This window comes from Geotrypetes seraphini, chromosome 17 (assembly GCF_902459505.1).
Source record: "Geotrypetes seraphini chromosome 17, aGeoSer1.1, whole genome shotgun sequence".
Taxonomy (NCBI): Eukaryota; Metazoa; Chordata; class Amphibia; order Gymnophiona; family Dermophiidae; genus Geotrypetes; species Geotrypetes seraphini.
This window is the reverse complement of record NC_047100.1, coordinates 37,529,366-37,547,561: the sequence shown is the minus strand read 5'-3', so window position 1 is coordinate 37,547,561 and position 18,196 is coordinate 37,529,366. Positions and strand designations below refer to the sequence as shown.

At 43.5% G+C, this 18,196-nt stretch overlaps 1 protein-coding gene across 2 annotated transcripts in view; it reads left to right on the top strand.

Annotated features, from left to right (window-relative positions):
- The window catches only part of STAB1 (stabilin 1), a 238,892-nt gene that overhangs the window by 21,241 nt on the left and 199,455 nt on the right, over window positions 1–18,196 (top strand). For both annotated transcript variants that reach the window (XM_033926301.1, XM_033926300.1), the window contains exons 3-10: window positions 3,669–3,784; window positions 4,096–4,181; window positions 6,669–6,738; window positions 11,497–11,592; window positions 12,654–12,773; window positions 13,704–13,900; window positions 15,195–15,331; window positions 17,727–17,854. In XM_033926301.1, the coding sequence (XP_033782192.1) occupies window positions 3,669–3,784; window positions 4,096–4,181; window positions 6,669–6,738; window positions 11,497–11,592; window positions 12,654–12,773; window positions 13,704–13,900; window positions 15,195–15,331; window positions 17,727–17,854 (950 nt within the window). The remainder of the gene's footprint in view (window positions 1–3,668; window positions 3,785–4,095; window positions 4,182–6,668; window positions 6,739–11,496; window positions 11,593–12,653; window positions 12,774–13,703; window positions 13,901–15,194; window positions 15,332–17,726; window positions 17,855–18,196) is intronic.

The window sequence follows — 18,196 nt, the reverse complement described above, 5'->3', positions numbered from 1 at the left end:
CAAGATGGACCTCTGGTCTGTCCCAGCGGAGGCACCTTCTTATGTTCTTATGACTAGACTTAAGATGGAGGATTGCACAAGTAGGCGGAATGAGGGGGCGTCAAAGTATTTTCTGATGGATCTTAGCTTCCATAAGGTGGCGAAGCCTTTTTTGACCAGAAGGTCGGTGTGAGCTTCGAAGGTAAGGTTGCGGTCGAGAGTCACTCCGAGTATTTTTAAGGAGTTTGTTAAGGGAAAGACTTGGCCATTCAGGGAGATTGAGGTATCTTTGATTTTGTCGTTTGGGCTTGCCAGGAAGAACTTGTTTTTATCTGAGTTGAGCCTCAGTTTGAAGAAGGTCATCCATAGTTCGATTTGCGTTAGGATTGAAGCTAGGAGGTTGTTTATCTCGGGGGTTATGTTGGAGATGGGGAAGACTAAGGTGATGTCGTCAGCATAGATGTAGAATTTGATCTTCAAGTTTAGCAGTAGATTCCCTAGGGCGACCAGGTAGATATTGAACAGCGTGGGGGACAGGGGGGAGCCCTGTGGGACTCCGCAGGTGTTGGCCCAGCTGGCGGAATGGGAGTTGTCGCTGTAGACTTGGTAGGAGCGTTGACCTAGGAAACCATGGAACCATTTTAACACATTGCCTGAGAGGCCGATAGACTCCAAACAATCCAGAAGAATGGCATGATAACCAAGTCAAAGGCGCTACTAAGATCTAATTGTAGGACTAGAGCACTTGAGCCTTGGCTGAACAGGTTGTGAAGGTAATCTACCAAAGAAGCGATGACGGTTTCAGTGCTGTGTCCAGGGCGGAAACCTGACTGGTTGTCGTTCTAGTCTGACCTGCGCAGGAAGAGTGTTCCATAAAATAGGGCCAATCACCCCCTCCCCACCCCCTCTTTTAAAAAGCCGCAGTAGAGGTTTCTACATCAGCTCACAGACTTCCTATAAGAGTCGGAGCAGAATTGGAGCATGTAGCGCCCCGGGCTGCGGTGGAAACCTCTACCGCAGCTTAGTAAAAAGGAGGAGACAGAGAAGTGCTGAATATTGGCACTTAACTGCCAACTTCATCCTCGGACTGCCCACAAAATCTCAGTTTAGTGGTAAGCACTGATATTCAGCCACACCGTCCAGTTAAGCCAATGTGTCGCAAACTTTTTAAGCTGTGGCATGCTAATCTTGGCTCTACGGCTGGAGGGCACCCGGAAATGTGCAGACGTCAACGTGATGACATCACACGGCCTTCAATTACTGCCATTGGGGGGGAGGGTGCTGCAGAAGAAGAGGTGAGGAGAAGGAGCCGAGGAGGAGAGGCACAGGACGTGCCTGACTACAGGACGTGCCTCTCACATTGAGAAGCACATCACAAAAGCAGTCAGCCAGCACTGGCACCTTTCCTCCTCCTCGGCATCTCGCAGCGCTGCTGGAATCTGCCGTGGCACACTGTTTGCAATACACTGAGTTAAGTGCTACTGAATATTAGCAGGTAGCCTCACTCAAGCAATTTAACTGGACAGAAACTTCTCCCTCCCAGCTCAATCACTTTGAATAACAACCCCAGAATGCCCTAAAGCCATTTAGGCCACGATTTTGTAAACGGCGCTGTTATCGGAGGAGAGGTGCTGGTGACATTTTAATTTTCGATTTCAGTGAAGCCGTGTATGCTGCTACTCTACTGCTCACGGTGTCCCCTGAGGAAGGCGTTCCCTTAGGCCGAAACAGGGATCCTTGTTGGGACTATACTTGGTTAATAAAGATTGTAGTATTGGTTAAAAATAGATTACTGTAATAGTCTATATACTGTACAGGAATCACTGAGAAAGAAATGAAACACCCTCAAATTATCCAAAATGTAGCCATTAAACTCGCATCAAAAGCTAAGAAATTTGATCATGTGACCCCTCTATTACATAAAGCTTATCGGTTACCTATCAAATTCAGGATCTCTTACAAAATCTTCCCATTAACCTTTAAAACGTTGCAAACAAAATCTCCCCAATTTATTGAAAAATACCTGATTCCTTTTGAGCCATCCCGTCTCCTCAGATCTGCGGATCGCAAATTATTAACTATTCCCTCTCTACGTATAATAGGTACCAAGTGTCAGGACATCTTTTCAGTAGTGGCCCCCCAACTTTGGAACACTCTTCCAGCCCCAGTAAGAGAAGAAAATAACTTAAGTTTCAAGTTTTATTTTGACTTGATGAATCGCTTATTTACTTTACTAAGCAATTTACAAATTTAAAAAAGGTATAAACATATACCAATTTGATCATTAAATATAATGGGTTTAACTAACAGACTTACAGACTAACAGATACATAAGGTAAGAAGGGCAGAACTACAGTTGTTTTTATTAGAATATAGGAGAAGACACGAATGGAAAGAACAATAGGGGAGAAAAGTAAAAAATAAGGAAGGACTAAAATAAACTTTGAGCATAGCTAAAGATTGCCTTTAAAGCGACTGAAGTCATTTTCTTCTCTTATATACTGAGGTAAGGTATTCCATATTTACGGGGCCATTACTGAGAACATGTCATGACGACGAGTTCCAATTACTTTCAACTGTTATAAGTTTTTGGTTAGTGGACCTAAGGGAGCGCGATGTATTATGAGGAATAAGTAGTTTGTTAATAAATTGAGGTTCATTGGAAGACAAAGTTTTAAATACTAAAAGTAAGATTTTGAAAGTAATGTGGTGATTAACTGGAAGCCATTGGGATTTGATCATGATCGTATTTTTTGCCATTATGAATCAATTTAATGGTAGTATTTTGGACTATCTGAAAGACGCCTCTTTTCTTTTTGAGTAATATTTATTAATAAAGAGTTACAGTAGTCAAGTTTAGTGATAACTAGGGAATGAATTAGTATGTTGAGTGATTTTGGCTCAAGAAACTTAGAAATTGAGCGAATCATTTGTAGCCTATAAAAGCAAGATTTAACGGTGTTACTTACATGTTCATGGTAGGAAAGCCTTTCATCAATAGTGATACCCAATATTTTCAAAGATTTTACTAACTTTAGATGGATGTTATCTAGGATGAATGGGGTAGTCAGACTTATGTCTTTTTTCCGTGGTAAAGGCCTTCTTAAGACCCATTTATTCAAAGATGCCTTTAATATTTAAATCTTCCCTAGGTTACTCTGCTGCTCTTCCAAAAGAATCAAATCACAGTATTCCCCTTCATTTTGTCCATTCTGTAATTGTTTTCTATCCTATATCAATTGTTTTTCTACCCCATCTTCCTTCTGTATCATGTTAGTTGCGTTCATTTTGTCTTATTTGAGATATGCCATTTATTTATTTATTCAATTTTCTATACAGTTCTCCCAAGGGAGCTCAGAACGGTTTACATTAATTTATTCAGGTGCTCAAGCATTTTTCCCTGTCTGTCCTAGTGGGCTCACAATCTCTCTAATGTACCCGGGGCAATGGAGGGATTAAGTGACTTACCCAGGGTCACAAGGAGCAGCGTGGGTTTAAACCTACAACCTCAGGCTGCTAAGGGTGCTGAGGCGTTTTTTATTTTATTCTGTATTCCTTATGATTTTATCTGTAAATCGCTTAGAAGTTGTATAAGCAATAGTATCAAATTTTAATAAAAACTTGAAACTTCCAGGCATACAGCACAGTTAAACATGTATTGTGGTATACCACTTTCTTTTCTTTCTAAGTTACACAGTGAACATGGGAGGTGAAACCCTCTTCCTCCTGGGCTGCAGACACACTTGTCAGAAAGAAATAAAGGAATCTGTATGTTCTGAAGGGTTCTGGGGATCAGCATGTCATGGTAAGTGTCAAATGAACTTTTACATCTACAAATTCATGTACTAATATATGTAGTCTTGAAGACAGGTCCTGATTTTCTAACCTGTAGCTGTTCTTTCAGTGAACTCTATGTTTTCAAGACCCTTGAAAAACTTTATTTCAGTTCTAAGCATCTCCATCCATGTCCAAGCATGACATATACACATTCTCAGCCCTAGTCATTGCTAGACTGTCATTCATTTCATCAGCATGAGATGTCAGAATGAAAACTTACTACAGACATTCAAGTTTGAGAATAAAGAAAATTGACTTCATTTATATCCCTTTTTCCAGAATGCCCGGGTGGATATCAGAAGCCTTGTAATAGCCATGGTAAATGCCTGGATGGGATAACAGGGAATGGAGCCTGTATATGTGAGGTAAGTCAATAGGAATATTTTGTTTCTATTTATTATCTTAAATGGACTAACATTGCTACCACACAATTTTAATTATGAATGTTTTGGATATAAGCAACTCCATTGAAAGGAAGGTCTAAGACAAGTAAATTTTTTTAGAGACCCTTATGATTAGAGTCTATGTACAGATGTGGTGCATAGGGGAGTGGGAGGGTTGGAGGGAGAGAGAAGGGAGCAGGATACTGGTATAGAAAGGTGGTGGAGGGAGAGAAAGGAAGCAGATGCTGATGGAAGAGGGGTGGATGGAGAGAAAGAAAGGGCAGGATAGTACGAATTTAATCCAGACAGATACATAAACTAAATAAAGAAGGAAGATGAGGAAGGAAAAGGGAAGGGAAAGGAGAGAGTGAAATGCTAGACCATGGGGGTGAGAGGGAAGGGAAGGAGAAAGATGCCAGACCATTGGGAGAGGGGAGAGAAGAAGATGGATGCCAGCCCAATGGGGGTGGAGGGAGAGATGGAAAGGGGAGGCAGTTTCTGGAAGGGGCATAGGATAGAAGATTCCATAGAAAAGACAGAGAAAGGGCAGACAGTGGATGGAAGAAAGAGAGTGACGAGAAGATGAGGGAAGCAGAAACCAGAAATGACACAGGTAGAGAAAAAAATTTATATTTATTTTTTGTTTTAGGATAAAGTAGTATTGTAGCTGTGTTGATAAACTGTTTGTTTATTCAAGGTTTGATTAATTGTCAAAATCATGGTAAGATCAAATCTTAGAAAAAAATTTGTGAATAGCCTATCTTGCAAATCGCTAAGTAAGCAAAAGCCTCAGAATATTTATCTATTTTTTAGTTTTCTAGCCTGTCCTCCCTAGGAGCCCAGAATGGGTTACATAGATACATTCACATTAGTTCTAGTACATTAAACAGTGATTGGACAATAAGCAAGAAATCAATAGACAATGTACATGGTATTTGACTGCGGCAAACCACAACGTATGTGAAATTTGTCCTTGGCGTCCCATTGTGTTAGGATTTGTGAACAGGAGAGTTTTCATGGCTTTTTGGAAAAGTAATACACGTTTATTGTTCCAGTGGAAAGAGGGAGTTGGTCCATAGTTTTGTCACATTATGGGGATATGATCGTTTCCGGGTGGTTTCCAGGTGCAGAAGGTTCCCTTGCGGAATGCAGAGCTAGAGTTCAAGTTTAGTTTTTGTTTTATTATCAAACTTTATACAAAGGATTAATTAGAGTGGAATTGCATTCAAGCACTATCTCAAGAAATCGCTGATACCGAGAGGATTACAAATGACCAAATTCACTGTGAAGCTTTAATATTACTATTGGAAAATATTTAAGCAATGTAACAAATCCATAAAATCTATGATGAAGTGAGAACACAAATCAGGGGAAAAAACAAAACCACAGGTAAAATACCAGAAACGAAGAATGGAATTGTCCAAAACAGAATGATGTGCACTAAAAAGGCGTCCACAAACTCATCTGAAGGTGTAGAGATCTTTATTCTTCCAATATCATCATGGTACAATCAATGATTCAATGACTTGACATGTACATGTTTCGGCCAACAGGCCTGCCTCAGGAGTCACAGAAATCACTGAACAAAAATAAACTGATATGAACTTATTACCAAAGCACATGGACGCTGCCCATATTCAAGTGAAATTAACACGTAGGGCACCTCAACCCGACCGTTGGCCGAAACATGTACATGTCAAGCCATTGAATCATTGATTGTATCATGATGATATTGGAAGAATAAAGATCTCTACACCTTCAGATGAGTTTGTGGATACTTTTTTAGTGCACATCATTCTGTTTTGGACAATTCCATTCTTCGTTTCTGCTATGATGAAGTGAGGCATAAATCTTGCTGTTTGGAAAGATAATGTAAAGCAAGTGGCACTGCTGAGGTCTATAGTTATAATACTGAGTATTTAGAAATCTATTCCAGTGGTGCAGAAAATCCTTCCTTTGGAAAAAAACGTGGATTACTTTTGGATAGTGTGGAATAGAAATGTAGAAAATAATTAAATAAAAATAAATACACTCTTTTATAAATTGTCAATTAAGCTCTGCATCACAAACAATTGTTATAAAAAAAAAAAAAAAGTCTCGTCTGGTCAAAAAAGTCAGTGATCAGACATAGAAGCGGCATTCAATGATATTTGAATCTCAGACTTAGCAGAACACCCTGATATCCATGAATCAGGAATCTGTTCACTTAATCTAGCATTAAAGGCCAAGCCCATTTGCAAACATGCTAACTCCAAGAATTACCCCACTTCAAGGACCTCAGTTTGCAGATATCTACTATCCAACAGTATATAAGGTATTTTCCTCTTAATATAGTCTGTAAAATATTCACTTGTGGCAGTAAAATAATCAGAGGAAGATTCCCTGTTATGAAATAATCTTTCACCTGCTTGAACATATGAATCCTTTTTCAGATAATTCTAAATGTATTTGTTTATGAAATATTTATAGGAGAACTATAGCGGCTTTGCATGTCAAGAATGTGCAGATGAAAATGCATTTGGTCCTAACTGTACATCAGGTGAGTTAAAATGTAAAAGAACTGGTAAAAAATAGTAAAAATAATAATTATTTTATCTATTTCAGGTAATGAGCTGAGTTGTTGCCTTGTTTTGTCTCACATTCTTAATAAGAACATAAGCAGTGCCTCTGCCGGGTCAGACCAGAGGTCCATCCCGCCCAGCAGTCCGCCCCCGCGGCGGCCCAACAGGTCATGACCTGCCTTAATCACCAGAAGGGGCCCCCTTGCCTCCTAGGTTTCTCATCGAAGTCCTATCTTCCCATCAATGTCCTAACCCTCCGGCCTTGCACCTGCACGACCTGGTGAGCTGTCTATACTTATGCAACACCCCAGCACCTCCCTCAGTACCCCACGATCCCCTTTTCCCTCAGGAATCTGTCCAATCCCTGTTTGAATCCCTGTACTGTACTCTGCCGGATCACTTCCTCCGGGAGCGCATTCCATTTGTCCACGACCCTTTGGGTGAAGAAAAACTTCCTTGCATTTGATTTGAACCTATCTCCCTTCAGTTTCTCTGAGTGCCCCCTCGTACCTGTCGTCCCTTTTAGTCTGAAGAACCTGTCCCTGTCCACCCTCTCTATGCTCCTAAGTATTTTGAAGGTCTCTATCATATCCCCCCTGAGCCTCCTCTTTTCCAGAGAGAAGAGCCCCAGTTTATCCAGCCTCTCAGCATATGGGCAGTTTTCCAGCCCTCTTACCAGTTTCATTGCCCTCCTTTGGACTCTCTCAAGAACTGCCATGTCCTTCTTGAGGTGCGGCGACCAATATTGAACGCAGTATTCCAGATGTGGGCGCACCATCGCTCGATACAGCGGCATGATGACTTCCCGCGTCCTGGTTGATATGCCCCTCTTGATGATGCCCAGCATCCTGTTGGCTTTCTTCGAGGCTGCTGCACACTGTGCGGATGGTTTCATGGATGGATCCACTAGCACACCCAAGTCTCTCTCAAGTCCGGTGTCTTCCAGCAATCTCCTCCCCATTTTATACTCGAACAACGGGTTCTTTTTCCCTATGTGCATGACCTTGCATTTATCTACGTTAAAGCGCATTTGCCATTTGTTTGCCCAGTCCTCCAGCTTATCGAGGTCCCTTTGCAGTTCCTCACACTCCTCTTTGGTCCTAACTCTGGCGCAGGGCTTGGTATCGTCTGCAAATTTTATAACCTCACACTTTGCCTCCGTTTCCAGGTCATTGATAAATATGTTGAAGAGTAGCGGCCCCAGCACCGATCCCTGCGGCACACCGCTCGTGACTCCCCGCCAGTCAGAATATTGGCCCTTTACTCCGACCCTCTGTAGTCTATCTGACAGCCAGTGCTTGATTCATCTGTGTACATCCCCGCCCACCCCGTGGTTCCACAGCTTCCTAAGCAGCCTTTCATGTGGCACCTTGTCAAAGGCCTTTTGAAAATCAAGGTAAATGATGTCTATGGGTTCCCCTTTGTCCACCTGACTGCTTATTCCCTCAAAGAAGTACAGAAGGTTTGTCAGGCATGACCTTTCCTTACAGAATCCGTGCTGGCTTGTCCGCAGTAGGCCATTTTTCTCGATGTGCTCGCAAATGCTGTCCTTGATCATTGCTTCCACCATCTTCCCTATAACTGAAGTCAGGCTCACCGGCCTGTAGTTCCCGGGGTCACCTCTCGATCCCTTCTTAAAGATAGGTGTGACATTCGCCAGTTTCCAGTCCTCTGGTACCTCTCCAGTTTTCAAGGATAGGTTGCAAACATGCTGGATTGCGCCCGCTATTTCCTGACTTAGTTCCTTTAGAACCCTTGGGTGGATCCCGTCCGGTCTCGGTGATTTGCCGCTTTTCAGTCTGTCAATCTGCTTGAAGACATCCTCCTGACTTACCTCTATATGCCCCAATCTTTTGGCCTGCTCCCCACTCATGAGCTCCTCTGAGTCCGGTATATTGGACGTGTCCTCGCTCGTGAAGACCGACGAGAAGAACGTGTTCAACCTCTCAGCTACCTCTTTATCCTCCTTAATCACTCCCTTCCTATCCCCATCGTCCAATGGCCCCACCTCCTCTCTCACTGGTTGCTTCCCCTTTACGTAACTGAAGAATGCCTTGAAGTTTTTCGCCTCCCTGGCCAGCCCCTCCTCGTATTTCCCTTTTGCTTTTCTAATCTCTCGGTGGCATTCCTTTTGGCATTTCCTGTGCTCCTGGTGATTTTCCTCCGTTGGATCCCTCTTCCATTTCCGGAAGGACACTTTCTTGTCACTGATTACCCTCTTTACTTCAGGTGTCATCCAAACTGGGTCTTTTGACTGCTTGTTCTTGCGGCCTTTCCTGAAACTGGGGATGTACAGTTTTTGCGCTTCCTGCAGTGTGTCCCTGAGAAGGGTCCAGGCGCTCCCTACAGTCTCCATCCTAAAGCCGTTCCTGAGCTTCCTCCCCACCATTTTCCTCATAGCAACATAGTTCCCTTTCCTGAAGTTGAGCGCAATCGTTGCGGTCCTCCCCACTATGGGTGACCCCCTTTCTAATGTGAATCTGATCACGTTGTGATCACTGTTGCCTAGTGTTCCTCCCACTTCTACCCCTCTTGCAGGCCCCCCTAATCCGTTAAGGATGAGGTCAAGAGTAGCATCCCCTCGCGTCGGTTCCTTGACTAGTTGCTCCATGAAGCAGTCCCTCACAGCTTCTACGAATCCTGCTTCCCTCGTGGAGTTGGAGTGTCCCGTACTCCAGTCTATCCCCGGGTAGTTGAAGTTCCCCATCACTGTTACACTTCCAGTCCTGCATTCCTGTCTCAGTTCTGCTTCCAAGTCTTGTCCTATTGTTTCTGGCGCACCAGGCGGGCGATAATACAGCCCCAGCTTTATGTCTGCACTCTTCTTTCCCGGCAATTTGACCCATAGCGATTCTAGCTCCTCTGCCTTTGTTGCCGTATCGATCCCAATCGAGTAGATATAGTCCTTTATATACAGCGCTATGCCTCCCCCCCTTCTTGTGGGTCCTGTCCCTCCTGTAGAGCTTGTACCCTGGCAGCGCCACATCCCATTGATTTTCCTCTGTCCACCAGGTTTCTGTAATTCCTATTATATCCAGGTCCTCCCCCTTGGCCATGACTTCCAGTTCACCCATCTTAGCCATGAGGCTTCTTGCATTTGCGTATAAGCACTGTAGGTCCCGGTGTTTGTTCTCCACCTCTGCCTTTACCTGGGCCGCCTTTCCTTGGGTCTCGGGCCGTTTTCCCGCTCCCGGTGCCTCTGCTGTGCCCTCCGCCTTTATCGTCCCCTGGGCCTTGGTTTGTTCCCCCTTGCCTTGTGTCTCCCCTTTGCCCTGTGGCTCCACCTTATTGCCTTCTGTTTGCACCCTGGTGCCATCTTGTCCTCCTGAATCCCCTGTTTTCCCCTTCCCCTTAGACTTCTCCCAGCAAGTTGCTGTTACCTGGTGTTTCCCTCGCTGTCTGATCGCGAGTTCCATCGGACCCCCGTCCTCCTCCCTGCAGTCAGCCCATTCAGCATCTTTTCTTGATACTGCTGTCCGAAGCGTCATCAGGTCAGCTGTCGGCTTTCTCCCTCTCTGTAGTTTAAAGCCCTCTCGATCTCCTTCTTTACGTTGGCTGCTAGTATTCTTGTTCCCGCCGTGCTCAGGTGCAGGCCATCCCGCCTGTAGAGCTTGCTCTTTCCCCAGAAGGACGACCAGTTCCTCACAAAGTGGAAGCCCTCCTCCTTGCACCACCTCCTCAGCCACGCATTCACCTCCTGGAGCTCGGCCTACCTCCTTGCATCTGCCCTCGGGACCGGCAGGATTTCTGAGAATGCTATCCTCTGTGACCTCCATTTCAGCTTCCTTCCCAGGACCCTGAACTGGTCTGTTAGCGCAGGCATGCTGAAATTCCTCCGGCTCACATCATTTGTTCCGACGTGAACAATTACTGCTGTCTCCTCCGTTTCGGCTCCGTCCAAGATCCTCTCGATTCTGTCGGCAATGTCCTTTGTCCTGGCCCCAGGGAGACATGTCACCAGCCGGTCCTCTCGACCTCCGGCTACGTGACTGTCCACCTCCCTCAGGATCGAGTGTCCCACAACAATTGCAGAAAAATAAAGTTATGTTATGTTATATGAGGCAAGGTACTGCAGCGATCTCTTGTGGAAAGGAGGATACAATACATTAAATTTATTAATGTAAAAAAAAAAATAACTACCTGCTTTGCCATATTTATACTGTATTTAGTTGTCATTGTTTCATGTAATCTAGGCTGCTCTGTGTTTTCCCTGTTTTACCCTCCCCTCTTTTTCTCAGATTGTAAATTGCCTAGATACAATAAGATGGGCCATATTTCAAATAAAGATGAACTATGAATTAATGATTCTCTGACTTTAACTGCCCACAAGGTCTCTCTGTGTCATCTGTCTTCCAAGAGCTGGGAATACTAATAGAGTCACAGTCGACCCAAAGAACAACAGCCAGAGTGGGAGAGTTAAATTGGGCCTAGAGCAGGGGTGTCCAACATTTTGACTTCTCTGGGCCGCATTGGCTGAAAAAAATGTTTCTGGGGTTGCGCAAACGCTGCAGCAAGACAGAGGAGGGAACCGGCAAGATGGTAAACACCCGGGGGCAGCAGAGGAAAACATTGCATCGCCCTCGACTGGGGCTGCACAAAATACTTCACGGGGCCGCAGGTTGGACACCCCTGGTCTAGAGCTTGGCAGCAGTTGTTTCATTTTCCAACAGCTGGAATATAGGGCAACACTGGAACTTCAGAAAGTAGAGATAAACGTTTGATGCTCTTTGTTTCAGTGTGTGATTGCCAACATGGCATCTGTAATGGTGGAATCTCTGGTAACGGGAGCTGCACCTGCCAGGCAGGATATACAGGTCCAAAGTGTGATCAAGGTAAGCCTCAAGGTCCCCTGGGATGACTTCCCTAAGAGGAAAGGATAAAGTGACTAGTGCTCTTCATCTTGGAGAAGAGGCGGCTTAGGCAAGATATGATAGAAGTACAGTGGAACCTTAGTTTACGAGCATAATTCATTCTAGAAACATGCTCGTAAACCAAAATACTTGTATATCAAAGCGAGTTTCCCCATAGGAAATAATGGAAACTCGCTTTGATACGTTCCCCCCCCCCCGAGTCCAATGGCGCTGCTCCCCCTCCCCGCGCGAACTGGCACCCCCCGTCCGAACAACTTGAACTTACACCCCCCCCGGTCTGGCACCGGCACGCAGCCCACAGGACATGCCGGTGCTGCTAGAAGATCTTCCTGCCTTGAGCATGCATCTGTGCATGCTCAAGACCTTCTAAATCTCTCTGCATCTTTACTGAATTACAACTTTTGGTGGAACTCATTCTGTTCATACAAGAGATATGAATAGTATGCTTTGGAGAAACTTATTTCCTCATTCTTTCGGCTTCCACAGCCGTTTATGGACACCCGTTGGTAACTATTTGGAAGCAGCTCAAGTTCCTTCTTAAACTCTGTGTATTAACATGTTTAGACCAGATATATCATTTGCATTTTCGTGACTATCCTGACTGTTGTAATATTCTTAGACATTGTTATTGGTTTTTATTACAAAATATTAATAAAAATATTGAACTAAAAAAAAAGAAGGGAGGTTGTAATCTTTCTTGATGCCTTAAGGAGGCAGGAGAGAGAAGTATTTACTCCTACACTCACTTCCAAAACATACTGTACAAGACAAAGGAGTTTCTCTAGTAGTATAAAAGTACACAATGGTATTGCCAAATAGGGTCCGAAAACTTAGTGGAACACCTGGCTCTATTGAGAAGAGGCTACATAAGAAAGTCTGAAGTACGGGTTGTGATGATCTGTAAACACCCCTATTACCAATGATGATTATCTAACCAGTTCTTTAACATGAAATCGCCTTTTTCTATTCTTGTATGTTCATTCTGACTTAACAGCGTGTTGCCCTATTTCTTCAAATTTCAGAACTGCCCTCGTGTCAGGCCTTAAACTGTGGCGATAACGCTCGTTGCATCGAAAGGGAAGATGGCAGCGCTATATGTGAATGCATGCCAGGTTACAGCCGCCGTGGTGTCGCATGTCAACGTAAGATCATGTCACATTCATAGCATCCATAGATACTGGGCTCACGTTAGGAAACGGTGGACCAGTTTATCTGTTCCACCTTGTAGGCGATGCTGTTCTTCCAAACCTGCTAAAACTCCAGCTGATATTTTTGTCCATGCTAATTATTGGGGGGAGGGGGGGAGTTTTCAAGGATGGTGGCAATTTGTGGGGCTTGTTTTCTGAAGAAGGCCTCCTTTTCCTCTTTCTTCATTACAACTTTTAAATTCTATAATACCTAACAAATAACACTGGCAAGGAGATCAACCCCATTATAATGTAAATAGGTCCTAGAAGGGGTTTTCCCTCTTTAAGTTCAGCTGTACTTCACCAATTCGCCTTGTAGGAACAAAGATGCAAAGAAACCTAGTATCCCAAGAGAAGGGCAGCGCTGTACATTTTGGTATTTAATAGACGGTCCCTGATTGGAAGGGCTTACAAACTAACTTGGACAGACAGATGTGACATATAGGGTTGGGGATGCAGAACCCAAGGTGAGAGGAGTTAGGAGTCGAAAGCATTCTGAAAGAGCGTGGTCAGATTTGGATTACGATGTGCAATAAATTGTGATGGTAGGAGACAGAAGGAAATATATATTTTTTTGTGCTATTCAACTCTTCTATTGATTATAATAGACAACATCACATAAGCAACCCCAGGCAATTATAGATAAATCTTCAATATGGAGGAAAGAGCATCAGAAAAACTCTCAGCTTGACAGCTCCCCATTGACAAATATTCAAGTCATAAGCAGAAAGCGCCAATAACGAATTCTAATGATGGTTGTACTAAGTCATAAAATAGAAAAAAATGATGAGAAAAATACTTCTCTCAGTTCAGCTAGTGATTCATCACTGGCAGTATTTTAAAATTCATCTTTGACATTTTGTTTTACCATTTTTTTCTTTTCAGCTGGGAATCCCTGTATACCCTCACCTTGCTCCTCTCTAGCTACCTGCGAAAACCTTGGGCAAAGGCAATATAGATGCAGTTGCAAATCTGGCTACCAAGGAGATGGGAAAGTTTGTGTGGCAATCAATCCTTGCATGGACAATAATGGTGGCTGCCTTGAAAATTCAACCATGTGCGTTTATAGAACTCCTGGCAGAGTAAGTAATTGCATCTAACGAATGAAAGTCACTAAGGACAGGGTTATATTTCTGTAGTTTGTGTTTAGGGGTTAATTTCATAACAAGGCGCACGGGTTTAGAGATAGACAATGCATATCTTTTGGCGCTATTATATAGCGATACATAGACACCTATGTGACGATGACATATTACTGCAAATCAAGAAGTAACAGTACCTAGATTGAAGGCGCGGACGCACTGCCTGTTTAAGAATAGGTATTATGAGGGCAGATAAAGACAATATGGCCTATCTAGTCTGCCTCTCCATGCCAGGTTGCAACCCCCACAGTTGAGAAGCCCGGTTTCTTTTTTGGGTTTCAATTTAAGAGCCTAAGGATTTTCACCTAAGATTTCCAACTCCGAAGATTCTCCATATACATGCTTTCATTGTATGCTAATAGATCTCATGGATATTCATTGGGGAAATCCTGAAAATCCGACTGGATTGCGGCCCTCGAGGACCAACATTTGACACCCCTGGTTTATAGAATCAGGCCCTTAATGTCTTTTCTATGCGCCAGTTTCTCCCAAAAAAACATTTTTATCTTTTTTTTTTTTGGGGGGGGGGAACTGTTTGAGTGTCCTATCTTTTAATGGCACTCTTTTCCTAGTTTCCTCAGTCTTTGTTATTGTTTGTAGTTTTTTGTAAACTACATTGATCTGCTGGACAGTTAACTGCGGTATATCAAGTCTGGATAATAACCATAAACATGTAGAGGGTCATAATAAAATAAAATGTCTAAGTCACTTTTTGGCCTAAGTCGGCAGCAGGGAAATGTTCATTCTCAAAAAAACCATCCGAGAATGGCCTACCTGTATGTTCAGGCATTTAATCGCCCAGACCACCACTACGTCCATCTTTAAGCTGTATTCCTGACCAAAAATTCTCCCTTTTTTCCAAACACCCAAAGCAAGACCTTTTAGGTGTGGGAGGAACCAGTCCTTCGCCTAAAGCCACAATTTTCAAAACAGTGTCTGTGCGGGCCACGGCACACTCAGAATCTCACTGTGGCCTACTATTGTGCCACGGCACACAGTTTGATTCACTGTGCTAATGTTTAGTCTCGGTTCCACTAAGATTCCTTACCTTGGCGGACAATCACCTACCTCGAGCTTTTGTCCTCTATTATGTTAACATAGGAGCACTAGTAAGATGAATTTTGCAGACTTTTTTCAATGTTTCTCAAATCATATGCTCATGTTCTACTTGCTGGGATGAATGAGTTGGTGTTTAAAATTGTGTGAGATTTTTTCCCCCCATTTTGTTTTGTAGGCTTCTTGTACTTGTCAGCCTGGGATGACCATGAAAAGCAGTAACATCTCTGATGGGTGCTCTTTCAAAAAAATAATCTATTATGACCCTTGTGAGGGGAGAGTAAAAGAAAAATCATCTATAGATTCACTACCTTTGTGAGTTGGTCTAACTAAATATGTGGATGTACAATGAATTTGTTTGAGTCCCATTTCTTTCTGAGAAAATGAGTGATTGTGCAAAGTAGAGAATGACACGGTGACAAAATTCATTACCGTTCCTATCCTCGTGGACAACCATGGGAAACCATTTCCATGTCATTCTTTAAGGAGAGAGGGAAGAGTCAAAGTATGAATGGGCACAACCACTGATCTTCAAGCCTTTCATTGAAGAATGCTGATGTAGAAGGACTGAGGTTGAGATAGACACTAAAGAATGACAGTCTCTGGTATCCAGAGCTGATACTATGATGTCAGAATGCTTTATTCCACCAATGAGCCAACCTCATCAGTGATGTCACAATGGTTCATTATCTTCTACTTGCCTCACATAAGAATCTGAGCATGAATGTGCAAAGCCACTGAACCCTCAAGCCTTGCATTGAAGAATGCTGGTGTAGAAGGACTGAGGTTGAGATAGACACTAAAGAATGACAGTCTCTGGTATCCAGAGCTGATACTATGATGTCAGAATGCTTTATTCCACCAATGAGCCAACCTCATCAGTGATGTCACAATGGTTCATTATCTTCTACTTGCCTCACATAAGAATCTGAGCATGAATGTGCAAAGCCACTGAACCCTCAAGCCTTGCATTGAAGAATGCTGGTGTAGAAGGACTGAGGTTGAGATAGACACTAAAGAATGACAGTCTCTGGTATCCAGAGTTGAAACTGTGATGTCATAATGCTTTATTCCACCAATAAGAGCCAACCTCATTAGTGATATCACAGTGGCTCACATAAGAATCAGAGTATGAATGGGGCCCAGCCACTCATCCTCAAGCCTGGCAATGAGGAATGCTGGTGTAGAAGGACTGACACTGGATTGTTTCCCGCAGTTATCCACGGGGATGGGAATGGTTGTGAATTTTGTCACTGTGTCATTCTCTAGTGCATATTGAGCACAGTGGAAAATATAATCTTTCACTCATCTTCAGAGCAGTTGTACCACTGACAGTGGATACCATCTTACGTCCAATATGTCTAAACTAGGTATCTGTGAATCACCATAGATTAGAGCAAGCCCAAAACAAAAGAAAGGGGACCTGTGTTCCATGATAACACTGATAAATCAAAAAGAAAAAGTGGAACAGTAGTCCCTGGATGTAACAGAAGTCCTCAGATTCAAAAGTTTATTGTGGTCAAAATATCATATAAAAACATCAAAATTAAAAAGTCTTCAATGCAGAAAAACATATATCGAAGTGATCCCACAATACACTAATTGCTCCCAGACTGTACACGGGCCATGTTTTGGCAGAACTTTGCCTTCCTCAGGGTTCCTGATGGAAAACCGAAAACAAGCAATTAGGATTTAGCAGCTCTTTCTCAGAGGTTTGTTCCGCTGGGCTCCGACTTCTTGATTCCAGGATGTGACTTTAGGATGAGAAAAGGAGAAGCCAGAGAATAGTCCAGCAGAATGAGATGGTTTCAGAGCTGGGTTGCAGAAGCGTCCTTACGTGTGTTCACCTAGCTCCAAAGAGGTGAAAAGCTAGTTCCTTTGTTAGAGCCATATGTGTGGCTGAAACCATCTTTTCACCTCCTGGGAGCTATCCGGACATCCGCAAGGATGCTTCTGCAACCCTTAATGACGCGTAGTTAAAGTTTTTGCAAAATTGTTGTTGGGGATAGTATGGCTGCTGTTTGCTGGAGGAGGGGCTTATACGCATTACTCACCAAATTTCTGGCAAACTTCATTGGCCTCTTTGTTTGACCATACAGTAACGTGGCAGACAAAAACGACCCAGATTTCATAATTTTCACTACCAGTTATCTTGGCCTGTGTTGTCCTCTTCATTTCACTTAACCAGTGGCGTGGTAAGGGGAGTACAGGGGGGTGGTCCTCCTCGGGCGCAGTCTTCCTAAGGGTGTGGCACTCCTCCACCTCTTCCCCCCTCGCTCCTCTCCTTGCTGCGCACACACGCACCCCTTGCCTTCCCCCTACCTTTTTACTTCCCCGGCGTGAGATTGCTACCCCCATTATCTTCAGTGCTCTCTCTAATGTCACTTCCGGGACCTGCACCTAGGAAGTGGAGTCAGAGGTCGAACCGACACCGACATGGGCATGCTGCTCACGCCAGAGAAGTTAAAAAGGGAAGGGAGGACGAGAAAGAGAGCAGGGGAGGGGCACTACTGCCCTTTACTATGCCACTGCACTTAAATCTCCATTGCCCCACGTACAAAATGAAGATTGAAAGCCCACTGGGGACAGAGAAAGTACCTGCATAAAATGTATGTAAACTGCTTTGGATGTACCGACAGAAATGATTCTTTATCCTTTATTTCTGTCATTGGTATCATGCAATTTTGTCCCTCTGCTTTTTGCTGTTTAGTTGTATCTGTAAAGAAGGAGAGGTTGGAAATGGCAAAAGCTGTTACGGAAATATCATGACTGAGGTTCAGAAGCTGAACACCCAAGGAATTCATACAAAGAAGCTGACCGATGCTCTGAAATTATTTGGTAAGTCTCACCTAAGTATATATAGAAGCTTTGAGAACCTTCCAGAATGTTTGTTCACTTGTGAAGGGAAGGAAAAGGAGTGAACACAATGAATTTCTGCCTGAAAGCTCAAATTCTAGATGGAGCACAGTTTTACATACACAATTAAATCCAATACGCAAAAAAACTTTATGTATATATACAAAGTATAACACAGTTAGCCATTAGCATAGCCACAGGTAGGCCCAGGTGGACACATCTCTAACATGGCTGGTGGTGCTCCCCAACCCCACCAGCTGAAGATTGCCAACATCTCTTCCCCCTCCTCTGAAGGGTCTGTCAACTTCACACACTACACCTCTC